Genomic DNA, 20,584 nt, shown 5'->3' with positions numbered 1-20,584 from the left:
ATAGAGGGGCAGATAGACAATAAACCACCTTGACTGGGGCTTAGAGTATTTGGAGGAGAGTAGGATAAGATGAGGCAGGGAAGATCAGCTGGTGTCAGATTGCAGGGGATCCTCAGTTTTGTCATGCCCAACTCTTTTAAAACATGACCACATTTGGGATTTTCTGGGCAAAGACACTGTAGTGTATTTGCCATTTCCTTCTCCAGCTCATTTAGCACATGAGGAAACTGAAAGCAAACAGGGGGAAGTGATGGACTCCCTGGGATATACAGTAAATATCTGAGACTTGCACGTAGGTCTTCCTGACTCTAAACCAGGAATTTATTATAACAATTACTCATTCTTTTGCCTAATAAAGGGAAACATTGAAATTGTTTTTGCCAGGGAGGGAAGAAAGAACAAACTTCATGATATTTTAATGGTGGAGAAACTGAGGCAAATGACGCTAGGCACCATGGAGCTTAAAAGTCATAAGAAACTTTTAGATTCCTTTAATATGAGAAACTAAGGTTCAGAGAGAGGTTAATGTGAAAGGCTACAAAGAAGGCAGAAGTCCATACACTCAGAGAAGCCACACTCTGCTATAAGGTCAAATGGAAAGGCTCAAATATCCCCCAAGGGTGCGAGGAAAACATGGATAGCAGGGTCCCAGGATATGCAGTGGGGTCCACAAGCAGGTGACTTTCAGTGAGGCAAGAGGGGAGAGACATCAACCTGGAGAGTCTTAGGAGGCATCAGCAAGACAAAATGGTCTGGTAGTTCTCAGTACCAGAAAAAGCAGCCCCTTCACTTACTCCTTTGTTCAAATCACAACCTTTGGGACAGGCATCTTTTTCTCTCCATTATTTCCCATCCTCTGAGCCACAGCACTTTCCCTCTGCCATCACACCACCTGCCTGTTCCCTACCTCCACTGTGCCATTGACATCACAATCGAGCCCTCTGTCCTGGCTAACAGTGGCCCCTACCTGTATAACTCAGGGTCTGTAGACATGGTTCTGGGAAAGCCAGACCAGATCAGACAAGGAGAGGAGGAAGGTGGCCTTTGAGCTCCACGTGCCTTCATGGCTGCCAACGATGCAGGGGCTCCTTGCTGCTCAGACACAGAAGCAAAACATAAATAGGCAACAGAGTCCAAGTCCAAGTCACAGTGGAAGCCGAAGCCAAAGCCAGAGCCCCAGTCCCATTGTCAGTCCCAGCCCTAGTCCACCCAGGACTGGTAACAGGACAGCACACTGCAGTAGCCATCACTCCTCATCCCATGCCCAACCCCACACTCACTCCCACCATTTGCATAACACCAACCATCATCCCTCCAACACTTGTCCTACAAGAAGGAAGGCAACAGGGCTAGCAAAAAGAAAGGCCAAGAAAGGTCGGTCACCATATGGAAGGGAAAAACGAGCAGGTACTGGTCAGACTGCCCCTCCTTATATCCCCCTCTTTGTCTCCCACCCCTTCACCCCATATCAAAGGGGGATCCTTCTCTCTAATGGGATGTAAAGAATGTAAAGGAGCAGATGGACAATAACCCACCTTTCCTGGGGCTTAGAGTTTTTGGAGGACAGTAAGGGAAGATGAGGCAGGGAAGATCAGCTGGGGCCAGACTGAAGGAGAGCCTTGAAAGCTGGATTTTATTGGATGAGACAGCAGGGCCCAATAGCGAAATCTCCAGACTTGGAGTTAAAAGCATTGGGTTCAAAACTCTCCTAAAACAGGTAATAGCTGGGTATCTCTGGAAATGTGAATGGTCACTTGTCCACTCTGAGGGTCAGGTTCCTCCTTTTCCTGGAAGATGCTGGCTGGCCTGGCAGGCTCAGGGCTGGCTGGTGGCAGAAACTCATCCTTTTTAGTAGACTTTTCCTCCGTTGCTCCTCTGTTCAGTGCCTGGCTCCATGCCTGTGGAATCCACTGAGCTGGTGCCTCCCTCTTCCTCTTTGCCTCCTGCCTTCCATCAAGGCCCAGCTCAGATCCCACCTACAGCCTGAGCCTCTCCTGCTCTCCCTCCTACTGCTGCCTCCCCTCTGCCATTTTCTGCAGCTTGTCCTCTGCTCAGCTCCTTGTACAGAGCTGGCTGCCTTCTGGCTCCTTCATTGGATGGGAGCTCCTGGAGAGCAGGGAAGCTCCCTGTCCTTGTGGCCCAGCCCTTAGTGGGCCCATACAAGGAGGTTTGGGGGCTCACTAAGCTAATCAAAGGTGCCACAGACCTTCCCGACTCTCTCAATCTCAGCCTACGCCCATCCCTGGCTCTCTGGGTGGCCTCCACCTCCTGGCCCACAGCACTCCCTCCTCCCAAAGGGGCCTGACTAGGGACCCCCCTTGACTGTGCTAAATGACTGACAACTACTGTCTCCTTTGCTCCTCACACCCATATGGGAGGCAGATACTGTTGTTGTCTGGCCCACCTTATAGTCAGAGAAACTGAGGCAGAGAGTTTAAGTGGGCATCTCTGTGGCTCCCTGGAGAGAGTACCAGGCCTGGAGAGTCAGGAAGACTCACTTCCAGAGTTCAAAGGTGACCTCAGACACTTCCTAGCTGTGGGACCCTGAGCAAGTCACTTCACCCAGCTGGCCTCAGTTTCCTCGTCTATAAAATGAGCTGGAGAAGGACACAGCAGACACTCCAGGATCTTTGCCCAGAAACTCAACATGGAGGCAGGAATAGACAAATGCAACTGAAGGACAGAGATGTTAAGTGCTGTCCAAGGTCCCAAAGGCTAGAGTTGATCTCCCACCTTCTAGGCTCCAGCCCCAGCCCTTCCCCCATTGGCTGAGTCCCCAGCAGCAGGGGTTGGGGAGAGAGAAAGTGGGGGCAGGAAGAGGGAGGTGTCTTCTGTCTGCTTTAGTCTCCCTCCTTCCCTGCTCCCACTCTCCAGTGCCAGGGGATCCCCAGAAGCCACAGTGAATGGCTGAGCAAAGGACAGGGCACTGGCCTGGCCTGATAGGGGAGGGCAGGGAGGCTCAGCAGTCAGCATCCTGGAAGCCCCAGACAGGGTCCAAGCACACTGCCTCTGCCCCTGCTCTCTGGGCTCTTTGTGGGATGCAAAGAATCAGTCCTCTGGGAGGGAAAGAAGGCAGGAGGTCAGCAAAGAGGACTGTGGGTCATCCTGAGTGACCAGGCTCCTCCTGGGCACAAAAGCACTCCAGGGACAGTGGGAGGGGCTCCCCAGGAGAGGCAGGAGGCCAGAGCCTCTGGGAGGGGAAGAAAGAGGAGGGGAGAGGGGAGGAGGGGAAAGTGAGAGGCCAAGTCTGTGCCCTGTGGGGCCCCTGTGATCCTGGCAGATAGAAGAGCTCCAGTCCTGAAGAGAAAGTTCCCAGTCCTCTGGAGCAGGGGAAGCAGCCTCCACAGAGACAGAGACAGGCTCTGGAGCAGCCACACAGTCGTTAGCCTGGAGAGCAGCAGAGACAGCTCCAGGGAGACACCCAAGGATGAGACACCTTACTGGGTAGGAGAACAGAGATTCCTGGGAAGGAGAGAGGCAGTGACACCTGATGAGCAGTGCAGACCAATGGAGAGGCCCTCAAAAGCCTCACAGACTAGGGGCAGCTCCTGGAAGGGGCTCCTGATCATCACAGGTGAGATGCCTGCTCTGCTGGGGCCCAGAGGAGGAGGAGGAGGAGGGGGAGCCTGGGGGATTCTGGCCCACCTAGAGACAAGGGGAGCCACCCAAGGCCCAGCAGGGAGGCCAGTCCCAGGAGACACTCTGCAGATGTGTGACACCCTGCAGGGGCAGGGGAGAAAGTAAGAAGCCCCAGAGCCCTGCCCCAGAGCCAGGTAAACTGAAGAGGCCAAGGCTGTGTTGTAGCTAGAGAAGGCAGCTCTCCTTTCTCCTACCTGAGTGACCCTGGACAGGTCCCTTACCTCTCTTAGCTAATGTTTGCCATTGAGCATCACCTTCCTCCTAGCCAGGCTGGGGATCACAACTGTGGGCCTTCCAATGCCCTGGGGTTTAGTGGGAAATGCCCTCCCTGGGCTGGAGCCAGAAGATCTGGGTCTGAGGCTGCCCTTGCTATTTGCTGCTTAATACCTGCCCCAGCTGTTATTTGTTTGGACCTCAAGGCTTAGTCTGTGAATTGGCCATATTGGATTCATTGATCTGGAAGGTCCTGTTGTATGATTGAAAATCTGTTACCTTAAAAAAAAGAATTACTCACAGCATTAAAGATGAAAAGGGGGACAGCACCTCCAATGAGGAGGAAATTAAGGCAATCATTAGAAATTACTTTGCCCAATTATATGGCAATAAATACACCAATTTAGGAGAAATGGATGAATATATACAAAAATACAAACTGCCTAGACTAACAGAAGAGGAAATAGAATTCCTAAATAATCCCATATCAGAAATTGAAATCCAACAAGCCATCAAAGAACTTCCTAAGAAAAAGTCCCCAGGGCCTGATGGATTCACCTGTGAATTCTATCAAACATTCAGAGAACAGTTAATCCCAATACTATACAAACTATTTGACATTATAAGCAAAGAGGGAGTTCTAACAAACTCCTTTTACGACACAAACATGGTACTGATTCCAAAACCAGGCAGGTCAAAAACAGAGAAAGAAAACTATAGGCCAATCTCCCTAATGAATATAGATGCAAATATCTTAAATAGGATACTAGCAAAAAGACTCCAGCAAGTGATCAGAAGGATCATTCACCATGATCAAGTAGGATTCATACCAGGGATGCAGGGCTGGTTCAACATTAGGAAAACCATCCACATAATTGACCACATCAACAAGCAAACTAGCAAGAATCACATGATTATTTCAATAGATGCAGAAAAAGCCTTTGATAAAATACAACACCCATTCCTATTAAAAACACTAGAAAGCATAGGAATAGAAGGGTCATTCCTAAAAATGATAAACAGTATATATCTAAAACCAACAGCTAATATCATCTGCAATGGGGATAAACTAGATGCATTCCCAATAAGATCAGGAGTGAAACAAGGATGCCCATTATCACCTCTACTATTTGACATTGTACTAGAAACACTAGCAGTAGCAATTAGAGAAGATAAAGGAATTGAAGGCATCAAAATAGGCAAGGAGGAGACCAAGTTATCAGTCTTTGCGGATGACATGATGATCTACTTAAAGAATCCTAGAGATTCAACCAAAAAGCTAATTGAAATAATCAACAACTTTAGCCAAGTTGCAGGATACAAAATAAACCCACATAAATCATCAGCTTTTCTATATATCTCCAACACAGCTCAGCAGCAAGAACTAGAAAGAGAAATCCCATTCAAAATCACCTTAGACAAAATAAAATACCTAGGAATCTACCTCCCAAGACAAACACGGGAACTATATGAACACAACTACAAAACACTCGCCACACAACTAAAACTAGACTTGAACAAATGGAAAAACATTAACTGCTCATGGATAGGACGAGCCAATATAATAAAAATGACCATCCTACCCAAACTTATTTATCTATTTAGTGCCATACCCATTGAACTACCAAAATACTTCTTCACTGATTTAGAAAAAACCATAACAAAGTTCATTTGGAAGAACAAAAGATCAAGGATATCCAGGGAAATAATGAAAAAAAACACATATGATGGGGGCCTTGCAGTCCCTGACCTAAAACTATATTACAAAGCAGCAGTCATCAAAACAATTTGGTACTGGCTAAGAAACAGAAAGGAAGATCAGTGGAATAGACTGGGGGAAAGCGACCTCAGCAAGACAGTATATGATAAACCCAAAGATCCCAGCTTTTGGGACAAAAATCCACTATTCGATAAAAACTGCTGGGAAAATTGGAAGACAGTGTGGGAGAGACTAGGAATAGATCAACACCTCACACCCTACACCAAGATAAATTCAAAATGGGTGAGTGACTTAAACATAAAGAAGGAAACCATAAGTAAATTGGGTAAACACAGAATAGTATACATGTCAGACCTTTGGGAGGGGAAAGGCTTTAAAACCAAGCAAGATATAGAAAGAATCACAAAATGTAAAATAAATAATTTTGACTACATCAAACTAAAAAGCTTTTGTACAAACAAAACCAATATAACTAAAATCAGAAGGGAAACAACAAATTGGGAAAAAATCTTCATAGAAACCTCTGACAAAGGTTTAATTACTCATATTTATAATGAGCTAAATCAATTGTAGAAAAAATCAAGCCATTCTCCAATTGATAAATGGGCAAGGGAAATGGATAGGCAGTTCTCAGATAAAGAAATCAAAACTATTAACAAGCACATGAAGAAGTGTTCTACATCTCTTATAATCAGAGAGATGCAAATCAAAACAACTCTGAGGTATCACCTCACACCTAGCAGATTGGCTAACATAACAGCAAAGGAAAGTAATGAATGCTGGAGGGGGTGTGGCAAAATAGGGACATTAATTCATTGCTGGTGGAGCTGTGAACTGATCCAACCATTCTGGAGGGCAATTTGGAACTATGCCCAAAGGGTGCTAAAAGAATATCTACCCTTTGACCCAGCCATAGCACTGCTGGGTCTGTACCCCAAAGAGATAATGGACACAAAGACTTGTACAAAAATATTCATAGCTGCGCTCTTTGTGGTGGCCCAAAACTGGAAAACGAGGGGATGCCCCTCAATTGGGGAATGGCTGAACAAACTGTGGTATATGTTGGTGATGGAGTACTATTGTGCTAAAAGGAATAATAAAGTGGAGAAGTTCCATGGAGACTGGAACAACCTCCAGGAAGTGATGCAGAGCGAGAGGAGCAGAACCAGGAGAACATTGTACACAGAGACTAATACACTGTGGTATAATCGAACGTAATGGACTTCTCCATTAGTGGCGGTGTAATGTCCCTGAACAACTTACAGGGATCCAGGAGAAAAAAACACCATTCATAAGCAAAGGATAATCTATGGGAGTGGAAACACCGAGAAAAAGCAACTGCCTGAATACAGAGGTTGAGGGGACATGACAGAGGATAGACTCTAAATGAACACTCTAATGCAAATACTATCAACAAAGCAATGGGTTCAAATCAAGAAAACATCTAATGCCCAGTGGACTTACGCGTCGGCTATGGGGGGTGAGGGGGGGAGGAAAAGAAAATGATCTATGTCTTTAACGAATAATGCTTGGAAATGATAAAATAAAATATATTTAAAAAAAAAAAAAGAATTACATGTCCTAAGAGCCCACTGACTTCCTGTCATTAGTACTTCCTATAGACAGAGGATAAAGGGCCTGGGCTTTGGAGGCTCCCTCTCTTTGATTTAGAATAAGCATTGATGGTGGTGAGTGAGATTGACTAAAAACTGGCTAACCAGCCATGGGCACGTGGTCTTTATTTTGTAACTTCTTTATTCCTTGATTTCTAATGATTATTAATAAATCTCTTAAAATATAATATTATTATTGAGATTTAATTTTAACTTTTACATTGATGGCGAGCCATTTTTTAGTCAACCCCACTCAACCACCATCAATGTTGATTCTACATCAGAGAGAAGGAGCCTCCAAATCCCAGGCCCTTTATCCTCTGTCTACAGTAAGTACATAATGACAGGAAGTCAGTGGGCTCTAGGATATGTAGTTCTTTTTTTAGGGAAGAAGATTTTCAATCATACACTATCCAGCTCTGAGACTCGATTCCCCAACTGGGAAGCACCTGTTAAGTGATTCGTTTCTCCCTTCGGTGTCTCGCCCACCACCCTGGCAGGCCCTTTCTGAATCAGGTGCTCAGAGCGAGCCTCAGAGGGGTCCCAGGCCGACCTCTGAGATCCCCTGTGGAGGCCGGGCCAGACAGACGGACGTGTGGGCACAGGAATGCCCAGACAGACTCTGGGGTCGGCTTGGCAGCACCCCTGAGCCTGGGGACAGCTCTGGGATCGGGGTCTGCCAGGAGGGCAGGGGATGTGCTGACCTCTCTCTGCCCCCTTCCTCCCCTCAGCCACCATCCTCAGCTGCTGGATCCAGCCAACGTCTGCTCAAGATATCACAGTTGAAGTAGAGCCACCCCTTGGGACACAAGGCTTAAGCGTCACCTTTCGTATCCTGGGGTACTCGGGGACTCCTGTTATGTATAATTGGTACTATAAGACATCAGCTCAGCAACCCAGCAGGAAACATATCGTGACATACAGTACTTATAATAGAAGACAGTTAGAGACCAATATTCGGCAGAGGGTATACCATAATGGCACCATGTTTTTCCCCAACCTCCTCGTCAATGACTCTGGTTACTATGAAGTACAGATCATCAAAGATAGGTGGACTCTGGACAGACCCGAAGCAGGAGCCCCACTGAAGGTGTATGGTAAGTGCTGCCCTACCCACGGGCCCTGCAGTTGTTCTAACAGCCTCTCCCTGTCTGGGTTCCGACTCCTCCCCACCCTCCTTTTCCAGGGAGCAGGAAGAAGCCCCAGCCTGACCCCCTCCCACAGGAAGGAGCCTGAGGAGGGGAGACTCCCGAACTCCTGGCTTCCTGCCTGGCAGCCCCAGAGAGCCCCAGAGAGCTCAGAGGGCCCTGGCTGCAGAGCTAACTGCTTTCTTGCTCCTGCCTCCCCCAGTCCATGCTAGGAAGCTTGGGTGAGGCCCCGAGGGCCTAGGAAGGCCCCTGGTCCCCTCCTGTTGGGCCTGGGGACAACAACCTCTTCCTGAAGTTCTCTGCACTCAGACCTCTAAAAGCCCAGGAGGCTGGGGCAGCTTGGTGGGGCAGGGAGAGGCCAGACACTCCAGGCCTGCCCTGCAGGGCTCAGAGGGCAGGGCCAGACCACCTACTCCACAGGGGCCAGAGGAGGGGCTGCTTTGGTTTCTGGGACCTTCTAGAGGCCAGTCCCCACCCTCAGGCTCCCAGTGCTGTGAGAGGGACCCCCGAGGGAGAACACCTGTATTCCCTGCAGGTTCTAGAGGAAAGGCCAAGCTGGGGGGCCCAGGCTTCTCTGAAGGGACAGACTGGGCAGAGGGTCACAGCTGCTCCCACTGAGGTCTCAGTTGGAGGAAGAGACAAATGCCATGCAATGAGGGGAGCAAAGAGGTCACTTAGGGCTCCAGAGGGGGGGTGGCTTTTCTAATTCGGAAAGCTGGCCACACTAGCTAACATTTCTGGAGTGCCTGAAGGTGAGCAAAGGGCCCTGTGAAGCAGATTTCATTTGATTCTCCCAAAGACTCTGTGCTGTAGGGACCATTTTTTATCATGGAGGAAAAGGAGACCAAAAGGGATTAAGGGACTTGGCCAGAGGCCCAGAGCTAGGAAATAGCTGAGGCAGAATTCGAATTTGGGCCTTCCTGACCTCCAAGTCCAACATTCCATTCACGGATCACCTAGGTTCTTCCCACCACTGAGGATTATCTCAGGAGATAGTGACTACTCAGCATTGGGAATCTTTAAGCAGAGACTAGCTGGCCATTGACCCAGAATGATCCAGTGGGGATCTCTAACCAGATCTGGGTGGGACAAAGAAGCAAAGAATCTCAGAGTCCCCATGATGAGACTTCCAGCCCTGAAGGGGGCATGATCTGGGTGGCTTAGTGGGGTGGTGACTGGCTGTCTGGTACATCCAGGCTTCTTCCATGGTTTGCCCATGGGAATTGTCCTGGGAATCATCTGTGGCAGGAGCCAGTGTTTGAGGAGGGCCCTGCTGCTCATCTCCAGCCCTCTTCTGTCCTTCACCTCCTGAGCAGATGAGACTGGGGGAGGAAGGACCTAGGAACATTCACAGGTCTGAGTCAAGAGGTCGGGAAGAGGATCCATGATGAGTGAGCTCCCAGGGAAATCTTGCCGCCATCTTCTCTCCTGCCTCTTCTTTAACTTGGTGCTCCCTTTTGGCTGGCATTTTGACCACTGAATTCAGCAAGAGTGGGAAGGAGCCTCAGAGACCTTCCAGGAAAGGCCTGAGTTACAGAAGGCCACACTGTACTTTTTGCCTGGATATTTCTGGGATTTCTTCTTTTTAAAAATACACATTTCTGTCATTTGATCATATGCAATTGAGGCTTTAGAAAGGCCGCTTATATAGTGAAAGACCAAGGAATTCAGGCATACGGAGTCCAGAGATCAAATCCCATCTAAGACATCAGATGCATAGCATTGGGCTACTCACTTAAAGTCTGAACTTGGAGCAACTTTCTGAGAGGGGGAAGAGAGCCATCTTGGAGTCAGGGGCCCTGAGTGCAAAGCCAGCTGTGCTTTGTCATCTGATCACAGACAGGTTACAAGCCCAGGCCTTGGTTTTCCCCTATGACAAGGGCATTAGGCTAGATCAGGACTTCTCAGATTTGGGGAATCCAGAAATGGAAATGGGGAAACTTACTTTTATTTGCATCAACTTCTGGTTTCCTCTGGAATTCTTTGTGTTTCATTTTGGGAATTTAAAAATCATGATTCAGAGAAGGCTTAGTCCATGGGCACTGACTGCCCAAGGGGTCTATGAGACCAAAAAGGTGAAGAGCCAGCATTCTAGATGGTCTCTGTCAGCTCTGAGTCTGTTACCCTCTGATCCTAGGAGCCATGATCCAAGACCTGAAGGGGATGGACAAGGGGCATGACTCAGAGGCAGATAGTCTTTTGGTCTCTCTATATACTTAGTATATATATATGTGTTTATATATATATATATATATATGTATATGTATGTATATATATATATATATATATATATATATATACTTATATAACATATACTTTGGTCAGAGTACATGACATGGATGGTGTCAGATTTAAAAGAGTGGATGCCATAAACTGTGAGAGTTAAAATGGTTGAAAGCTATAAACTGTAGTGATTAAAATAGTGGAAGATATAAATTGTAGTAGATATAAAAGTGGGTGAGTAAATTGTGACCACAGAAAATATGTTTTCACTACAGTATCTTGTTTTAAAATCAATATATAAAGTGGTCACCAGGGAAATATTCCCAATTATTCAAATATACCCAAGTCAACTGGGTTTTATAGAGATTTTAATTAATTAATACAATGAGGAATTAAAGAAAGAAAGAAAGAAAAAGAGGGAATAATGAGAAAGGGATAAGCTGGCCCTGGTCAGTCCTGGCCAACCCAGGCCTAAGCCCTAAGAGAAAAGATCAGTCAGTCCTTAATCACTCACCACAATATCTGTCCAAGCAAGGATTCTAGTGACACCAGGCCAGCTCCATCTCAGCTGCCTTCACCAACTCAATCCTTAATCTGAAATGTCCCCGAGAGAGTCTCGAGAGAGACCCTTCAAGGGAGCCGTTCCCAGCTGACTGTTCTTTAAGAGACTCTTTCTTTTCCTTATATAGGGAATTTTTTCCTTTGTCACCTCCCCTAAATTCTTACATCTACCAATCACAGTAGATGTTTTCCAAAGGACAGCCCATTCTGAATACACAGCTGAGTCGACTAATCCCTTTAGTAAGTTTGAAACAGAAAAAAACTTCTGAATAAGTTTTCACCTCTTTGCTCCTTGTAAATTCACAAGTTGCCTGACCTTTATAGGTACTTAGCACCCTATTGTATAACTTCTAAAACTAGGCATGGCTTAAAGAATTTTTGCCTCATTATAAGTATGGGTTTAAGTACTTTCATTGTTTAGCAAGGAGTTTTCTCCCCTACAGCAGTCCTAAGTACCTTTGGAGTAGAGGTCCTCCCATTTCTGATCCAAGTAGAGTTCTCACATTTTAGATCTAAGTAGCTTCACTGTTTAAAAATGGGGAATAGTTCCAATAGGGAATTGTCCCAATAAAAATTCCCAAATTTTTTAACATTCACAAGTCTGAGAAATTTCAAGATTCACAAAGGGAAGGAGTAGTCTTCCTCATGGGAATGCTTCACGGGTGGAATGGCTCAAGGGGGGTGGTGGAGCGGCTTTGAACATCATTTAAAAGACTCAGACTTTGACTGAGATGGGTGATAACAGTGAGCCCCTTAATGTCTTCGAGGAGTAGAATGGCCAGCTCTACCCACAGTTCTGATTAGTTTCACAAGGGTATGATGGGAAGTTTGGAGGGTCTCAAAAGTGCTTGCCATTCTGTGATGATGGAATTCTTGATTTAGCCTGGAAAAGGACCTTAGATATTCTGGAATTCATAGTCTTCACTTTACAGATGAGGATTGAGACCTAGAGAAGGAAAGAAATGTGGCCAAGGTCACATAGGTATGAAGTGGCAGAGCTGGAATTTGAACTCAGAGTCTTCTGACCTCATATCCAGGGCTCTTTCCAGTGTTTCCAAGAGTGCATAATGTGATGTGTCTTTTCTACAGGTGACCTGGTTCTTGCTCCACTCTCTTTAATCCATTCTCCATTGCTCCTTTCATCCCTGCTCAGGGCAGCAGAGCATTACCCAAGGGACTTGTCATCACTCTCTTCCTCCATTTGAAGGCACTTAAGGGGGACCTACCTCCTTCTAAAACTGTAATGGCTCACATGTATGCAATACTTGAGGATTTATAAAGAGCTTTTGTACATGGTCTCATTTGATCCAACAACATTATGAGGGAGAGATTATTATTTTAATTTTATAGAGGAGGAAATGGAGATATAGATAGGGACTTGCAATTAAGTCACACAGGCAGTAACATTCTGAGATAGGATTTGAATTCTGCCCTTTCTCACTCTTAAGTCTGGAATTATGCCACTATGTCATGCCTGTCACCAGATCCATTGGGGTTATCAAGACACCTTCCTAAATGTTCTACCAAGGCCTTCTTGCCCAGGAGCATGGTCACTGTTCCTTCATATTCTCTCTCTCTCTCTCTCTCTCTCTCTCTCTCTCTCTCTCTCTCTCTCTCTCTCTCTCTCACACGCACACACACACACACACACACACACACACACACACACTCACACACTTCAAAAGGTGGCTAGCTGACATCATATTTGTCACCTTCCTGGCCAGTCTCACTTGGCTTTACTGGACACAAGTGGGAGGCTCACTCTTCCTCGTCCTCAACTTCCCAATAGGGACCAAGTGACAGAGTTATAAGCTCTACCAAAATAGCAAGAGGAAGGGTCAAGGAAGGTGAAATATTTCTAACTTATTCCTTCCACTTTGGAAATTAATCCTAAGACAGTTGGCCAAGGATGACCCAAGAAGGAAGTCTGGAAAGCCTACTGGATATGCCCCAGAGATTATTTTGGGACCCATATCTCACTCAGTGACAAGGCCTCCCTGCCAACTAGAGATAAGGAAAGGGCCATGGGCCCTTGGGCCATGAAGTCTCAGGGAAAATTAGTCCCCATTGGCTTAGCTTCTCACCCTAACACTATATCTGAGTTTGGAGAAGATTACCTTCAATATTATCATTCTCATCTTGTAGGGCAGGAAACTCCTAAGGAAAGGGGAGAGCCCAAAGCAGGAATTCCAGAAATTTCTGTAAAGGGTATGACCTACTTTTGGGGGGCAAAACACAGTCCTATGCACAAGAAATGTTATTGTGGGTTCAAAATCTGTAGACCTGAACCCAAGTCTCTCCTGACTCCCAGTCTGAGGCTTTTCTTTTTGTACCCTGATACGAACTGATCTATTCCCACTCTCTGCATTTACTTTTCTTTCCTCTTCAGAGTTAAAATTAATTTTTACCTTTCTGAGCACAATCTCCCCATGGACTGTCTCAGGTCCATCCTCCCCAGCCTCCACCAATATCCACAGCAAGCCATGGAGCAAGAAGCCTGTCTTCTTGAAGTCCAGGCCAAGGAAACAAACTCTTGGTGGTTCTGCCAAGCTAGAAAGGACACAAATCCAAGGCCAGGTGCTTAATTAAGGGGTCTGTCATCCCCAGGCCAGCTTGCCTCAGCCCAGAAAGATTGAACACCAGGGCTTGGGCTCCATGTGAATGTCTGTCAGTCACAGAACTGAAGATGAACTTTTCTTAAGGACTGGAGGAGATGAGATCTGCTCTAGAGAAAGGGGTGTCTTTGTCTTTGCCATTGAAATTACAGGTTCTTGGTCTCCAGCCTCCAGCCTTGCCAGCGTCTTAAAGAGGCCACTTCAAAACCAGTTGCTTGGTTATAAGGTAAGAAAAAGAACCAACAAAGTCATTTTCTATCTGTTTTCTTCGCAGTGGGATTATCCAAACCTAACATTGTCACCTCCAACAATACTGCAGTGGAGAACAATGACTTCACATTGACCTGCAATGCTACGGGTTACCTTCCCTCAACAACGTGGTACATAAACCAACGTGTCCAACATGGTACTGGTAGGATACGGCTGAGCCCGGATAACAAGACACTCACTCTCCCCAAAATCACAAGAAGTGAAAACAAAGGACCCTATATGTGTGAAATGGTGAACATAGTTAGTCATGTTAATAGCGATGGATTCATTCTGGATGTTGCCTGTGAGTAGCATATTGCTTCTTCCTACATGGTGCATGCTTATAGTCTGGTGGGGTGTTCCTAGAGGCCAGGTTAATTCAGTTCCTTCTCTGAGAGCTAAAGAAGTAGACTCTGAGGTTCCCAACCCCCTTCATCTTTATGGAGCCCAGATTGGTCTTGTCATACTTTCTGGTGGAGGGTGGACATTCAGGGTGCTGAACTGGAGAAAACCCTAAGATCTTCCAAGTTCAGATCCAAACTCGTAGAGGAGAAGCTGTGAATTTCCCAGCTCAAAGGAGGATCAGGGAGGCACAGTGTTCCCTGGTGACAGGTTACAGAATAAGAGATGCCCTTCTTTCTGCCACAATCTCAATATGGAATCCTTTTCTTTCCTCCAGATGGTCCAGATAGCATGACGATTCTCCCTGCAGCCGATCGTTACAATGTAGGGGAGCATATTCAGTTGACCTGTTCTGCTCAATCATGTAACCCACCTGCCCAATTGACTTGGTTACAAAATGGACAACCGGTCAGCAACTCAGGCACATTCTCTGCTACTGCGGCCCTAAATCATGCTGGAAACTATACCTGTGTTGCATACAACTCATTGACTGGCATAAGACACAGCCAAAGCATGAATATTATAATCTATGGTGAGTAGCTGGATTGGACCCTTAACTTTGTATTGGGCTTTCTCCTTCCCTGGCATGAGAGAAACAGAGATAAGTGACATTCTGCCCTCCTGATCCCATGGCACGATTTGTTGTGGTAGGAGTTGTGAGCTCAGAATCATGAAACTTGGGTAGAATCCTTTCTTTCCTATTTACTATCTGTGTAGTAAGTGTGTTGCCCCCTTTCTCAGTCTTAATTTCTTCATCTGGAAAAATGGATAATCTTTTGCTCTGTATATAATTGGATTCTATGTGGAGAAAGTCCTTTTTACATGATAAATGCAAAAAGCTTTTGAGTTGTCTTTGTCATCCTTGTTATTGATATTGTATTATTCTCTTCTGTCCCAGTGACATACAACCTTTTTTGTCTCCCAACTTATAGGACTGCAGCTTCAATGACTGCCCCATACTCTTTCCTGTGGTCTATTTCACTTGGTGCTGTGAACCTACAGAATGTTTGTAGTCTTGGTTGGAGCATAAGCTATGGTCTTGCAATGGGTCAGGCCTTGATCCTCTTTGCCAGGGAAATTCTGGAGATGGAAAGGAGGATATAAACTTTGTCTCCTTTCACACTCAGAGATTCACCATTGCACCTATATTTTTCCTCTTTGTGGCATAAAATGCCACATGGAAGCATGGCTGCTATGAAACCTGGTTATTATTCATGTGAAGGGAAGATTGGCTTTAGCATCCTGTGACTGGGTCCACAGTAGAATCCCTGCTGCCCAATTAATTCACTGCTCTGGCTCTCCTATGTACAGATGACAGACCATCCACTCTCCTAATCACACTAGTGTGCAGCAAGACCATAGAGAGACAATCTCTGGCCTTAGTTTCCTTTTATTTTGTTCAGCTTTATTGTTACAAACCTTAGGGGCATCCCAACTTCCTGTCCTTCCCTTTGGGGACTTTCTGAGTGGAGAGCAGGGGAAAGAGATAGAATTGTGAAAGGGGAAAGTGACCTTGGGAAAGTCAGACTCCAACAGTATATACTCTAGAGGATGGAAGACTTTTTGATGGCCTAAATCTGTATTTAAGGATCCCCCAAACCTACATTTTAATTTAGCATTTAAATTATCTGTGTGTTACTGTATTTTCATTTGTTAACTATTTCCAAATTACTTTTTCATCTGGTTCAGACTGCACCTGGGAGTGTAGCAGGCTATGTATTTGACCCCATGCTCTAAAGGGGCTTTTTCTTAATTTAATTTTTCCAATTAACCAACATTTACTTTCTGTACTTCTCACCCATCCCACTAAAGAAAAAGAAAATCCTTGTGACAAGTATAAACAATCAAGGAAATCTAATTCCCAAGCTCAAAAAATATCTGTTGCAACATACAGACTGAGTCCATCCGATTTCTGAAGTGAGGCAGCTGATTTCATATTTTTTAAAAAAAATTAATTTATTTAGTCAATTTTGAACATTATTCCTTGGTTACAAGAATCATATTCTTTCCTTCCCTTCCCTCCCCCTACCCTTCCCGTAGCTGACACACAATTCCACTGGGTATCACAAGTGTCCCTGAACAAAAACTATTTTCATGTTGTTGGTGTTTGCACTAGGATGATCATTTAGAATCTACATCCCCAACTGTATCCCCTCGGCCCATGTAATCAAGCAGTTGTTTTTCTTTGCTGTTTCTACTCCCACAGTTTTTCCTCTGAGTGTGGATAGTGTTCTTTCTCATAGATCCCTCTGGCTTGTTCATGATCATTAATGGAGAAGTTAATTATATTCGATTGTACCACAGTGTATTGGTCTCTGTGTACAATGTTCTCCTGGTTCTGCTCCTCTCCCTCTGCATCACTTCCTGGAGGTCATTCCAGTTCATGTGGAATTCCTCCAGTTCATTATTCCTTTGAGCACAATAGTATTCCATCACCAACATATACCACAATTTGTTCAGCCATTCCCCAGTTGAAGGGCATCCCCTCATTTTCCATTTTTTTGCTAGCACAAAGAATGCAGCTATGAATATTCTTGTAGAAGTCTTTTTCCTTATTAGCTCTTTGGGGTACAAACCAGCAGTGCTATGGCTGGATCAAAGGGCAGACAGCCTTTTATCGCCCTTTGGGCATAGTTCCAAACTGCCCTCCAGAATGGTTGGATCAATTCACAACTCCACCAGCAGTGCATTAATGTCCCAACTTTGCCACATCCCCTCAAGCATTCATTACTTTCCTTTGCTATCATGTTAGCCAATCTGATAGGTGTGAGGTGATACCTCAGACTTGTTTTCATTTTCATCTCTCTGATTTTAAAACACTTTTTCATGTGTTAATAGTTAATAGTTTTGATTTCTTTAACTGAAAATTGCCAATTCACATACCTTGCCCATTTATCAATTGGAGAATGACTTGATTTTTTGTACAATTGATTTAGCTCTTTATAAATTTGAGTAATTAGACCTTTGTCAGAGGTTTTTGTAATGAAGATTGTTTCCCAATTTGTTGCTTCCCTTCTAATTTTGGTTGCATTGGTTTTGTTTGTACAAAAGCTTTTTAATTTGATGGAATCAAAATTATTGATTTTACATTTTGTGATTTTTTTTCTAGCTCTTTCTTGGTTCCAATATCTTTCTTTTCCCAAAGATCTGACATTTATACTATTCTGTGTTCACCTAATTTACTATAGTTTCCTTCTTTATATTCAAGTCATTCACCCATTCTGAGTTCATCTTGGTGTAGGTTGTGAGATGATGATCCAAACTTAATCTCTCCCATCTGTCTTCCAATTTTCCCAGCAGTTTTTATCAAATAGTGGATTTTGGTCCCAACAGGTGGGATCTTTGGGCTTATCATAAACTGTCTTGCTGAGGTCACTTACTCCAAGTCTATTCCACTGATTCTCCTTTCTGTCTCTTAACGAGTACCAAATTGTTTTGATGACCCCTGCATTATAATATAGTTTGAGATCTGAGACTACAAGGCCTCCTTCCTTTGCATTTTTCCCATAATTTCCCTGGATATCCTTTATCTTTTATTTTTCCAAATGAACTTTCTTATAGTTTTTTTTTTTATAATTCAGTAAAAATGTTTTTTGGTAGTTTAATGGGTATGGCATTAAATCAGTAAATTAATTTGGGTAGGATTGTCCAAGGCATAAATCAGATGGGCCACCAGGTGAAAATCTGCAGGGACCCTCCTCCCACCCTAAAAAGGATTTGTTGTTATGTTAGACTGACCACTAGTCTGGGGCCTAGAAACTGCCAATAGGGATCCAAGATCATTGCCTTTGTCCATTCTCTAGGTGCTCCTTCTGTGGTCTAAATAATTATTCTGGGAGGGAAATAAGGGAAAAGGTCAGGATTCAGTACAAGATGACAGAAGGTAATACTGACTAAATGTCTTCTTTGAGCATCTCTATCACTTCTACACAAAGTGCTCATTGGGTATTTATTTGATGGCTTATTGTTCAGTCTGAGACAAGGGTCAGTGTGGGGATTCCTGGAGGACAAGTCCCCATGGGACAGAGGCAACTCTGGGGTTTCCTAAACAAGGTTGTCATTTCCCCATTCTGCTCAGAGTGATTCTGCCATTGGCCATAGAAAGGGACAAAGGGCAGTATGCCCAGGAGGGTCTGACCCTTCCCATGGTGGAAAGGAGATGAGGGGCTAACACATAGCATAATTGGCTTCTGGAGCACTGGCCATGTGCAGAGAAGCATTCACAGTTAGCCAGAAGACAGGCACTCCACTTTGGCAAAATCTTAACAAGAAAAAGTGGCTTACCCTATTCCCCACAGTCTATCATGTCTTTCAAGTCCTGTGGCTCTGATGTAGGCCTTGGCAACCTTCTTCTCCTTTTTCAGAAGGCAATAGACAGGTTCTCCAACTGTTTTCTTGGCTGGAAAAGACAATATGGGAAATCTATAACCACATTCTCCAACAGGAACTGATTGACTCTTCGGATATTTTCTCATAAGCACATAGAGGACTAAATTCTGCTGCCAGCCATATTAGACATTCATTTATTTTAGCCTGATTGAAATATTCTGTTGGTCCTTAGAAATGACTTGATACTGGTGTTCTGAACACTAATGCAAAGGTAACCTCAAGTCCTCACCTTTGACATCTTATTGTTTCTATTAAAATCTATTTGTAGCAATTAGAAATTTATAAGCCATATTTTTCAAGCTAATATGGTGTGCCTAACAATACCAAAGTAATTGTATTGTTAAAGTAAGAAAAAAAGATACAGAGTATATAGAAATAAATATAAAAGAAAAAATACACAACAGATTATGAAAGTTTGCAAACCTGGAAATGACCCCATTCACCTTTTGTGGAAAGAATTTAAAAAGAAAGTCCAGTGATTATTAAATAAAAATTCCAATTGAGTGTCCAAGTATAAAACCAAAACAACATTTAAAAAATGCTTTCCAGGCACATATTAGATCAGCCTTAATAAATTTAGATATCAAAAGTTCTTTCATGAAAATTCCAGTCTCAAAAATTGTTTAAATAAAATTCTAAAATTCTAAAAGTTAAAAATTGTATTTCTCACTTCCCTTGTGGAGAATGAAATACTAATTCATCATTGTCTTTTCTTCCTTCTGGAGAATAAGATTCTGAGGATCTAAATGCATATTTATTTATTGATTGATTGATTTATTGGCCATAACCTTGCTCAAGTGGACTAGACATTTCACTCAAAATTCAAAGCTGTAATAAGTATAATTAAGAATGTATAATATTGAATATTAGTAATAAAATGGCAATGGTAAACTATTATAATCAGCTAAAGCTGTTATGACAGAGGCACCAAGGTGCTATGTGCCATATCCTGAAGTTGTTTTGCCCCAACCTTAATTCCCAGAAGACTGTCTGTGCACGCTTATTTTAGAAATCTCCCGTTCTGAGAAATAACCGTATCTGCCACAACCCCAGCATCAGGAATACAACACCTGCATAACTGCATCGCTTTGCCTTCTGTAACCTCAACTGCTTCCATGAATCCCCCTCCCCCATCTCTAGGCAGAATCAAGGACTTACTCAATCTGTTTACCATATAAACAACCCCTGTTCTACTTTGAAAAGGTATATATATTTTGTTCTTCTGAGGGAAAAGCTTCACTCTCTCTTTGAGTATGCCTCAGTGCCCAGTATAAAGGAATCTCCAACCAACTTTTCCTGGGTCCGTGTGGTTACAGTCCAAGTGTCCATTTGGAGGCCCCAGCGAGATGCCCTGGAGTTGTGACTTCTGATCCTTGCATTTTGACCCACTTACCTGTGACTGTGTGTGATTGTGTGGATAAAAGGTTAATACTCCAAGGTGGAGGTGCTTCTGAGAGTGGATGGGAAGATAATATGTTTCCCTTAGTCCTTGAGGACCTGGGCAGGAAATTCCTGGAAGTGAATGGTGTGGGAAGTCATCATAAAGGGGATAAGAAGTTTGTTTCTGTACCTTGCCATCTCATAAATTGGATATTTGGACATCTCTGATGTCTAAGGACTTTTTCCTGCTCTGTTCTGAATCAGGCTAGATCCATTTGGGGTAGGATGGCAGTAGACTATACGACTCCTATCTAGGGACTTCAGGAAATGTCCTCAGGCCCTACATGTGTATTATAGTGACTGCTTGCTGTCTTTTGTGTGTCTTGTCTGTCTTGGAGGTGTTATTTGTCTGTCTATACTCATACCACTGCT

The 20,584-nt window shown here is 44.3% G+C and overlaps 1 protein-coding gene across 4 annotated transcripts in view; it reads left to right on the top strand.

Moving 5' to 3' along the window:
* Nucleotides 1–974: 974 nt before the first annotated feature.
* The window catches only part of LOC103096131 (carcinoembryonic antigen-related cell adhesion molecule 5-like), a 201,898-nt gene continuing 182,288 nt past the window's right edge, over nucleotides 975–20,584 (top strand). For 2 of the 4 annotated variants that reach the window (XM_056825359.1, XM_056825357.1), the window contains exons 1-5: nucleotides 975–1,407; nucleotides 3,281–3,574; nucleotides 7,917–8,282; nucleotides 14,007–14,285; nucleotides 14,661–14,915. In XM_056825359.1, the coding sequence (XP_056681337.1) occupies nucleotides 1,077–1,407; nucleotides 3,281–3,574; nucleotides 7,917–8,282; nucleotides 14,007–14,285; nucleotides 14,661–14,915 (1,525 nt within the window). In that variant the 5' untranslated portion in view covers nucleotides 975–1,076. The other 2 variants (XM_056825358.1, XM_056825360.1) reach the window with 2 other exon arrangements.

Source organism: Monodelphis domestica, chromosome 4, assembly GCF_027887165.1.
Source record: "Monodelphis domestica isolate mMonDom1 chromosome 4, mMonDom1.pri, whole genome shotgun sequence".
NCBI classification, from domain to species: Eukaryota; Metazoa; Chordata; class Mammalia; order Didelphimorphia; family Didelphidae; genus Monodelphis; species Monodelphis domestica.
The sequence above is the reverse complement of the archived record's forward strand: the minus strand, read 5'-3'. Positions and strand labels throughout refer to the sequence as shown.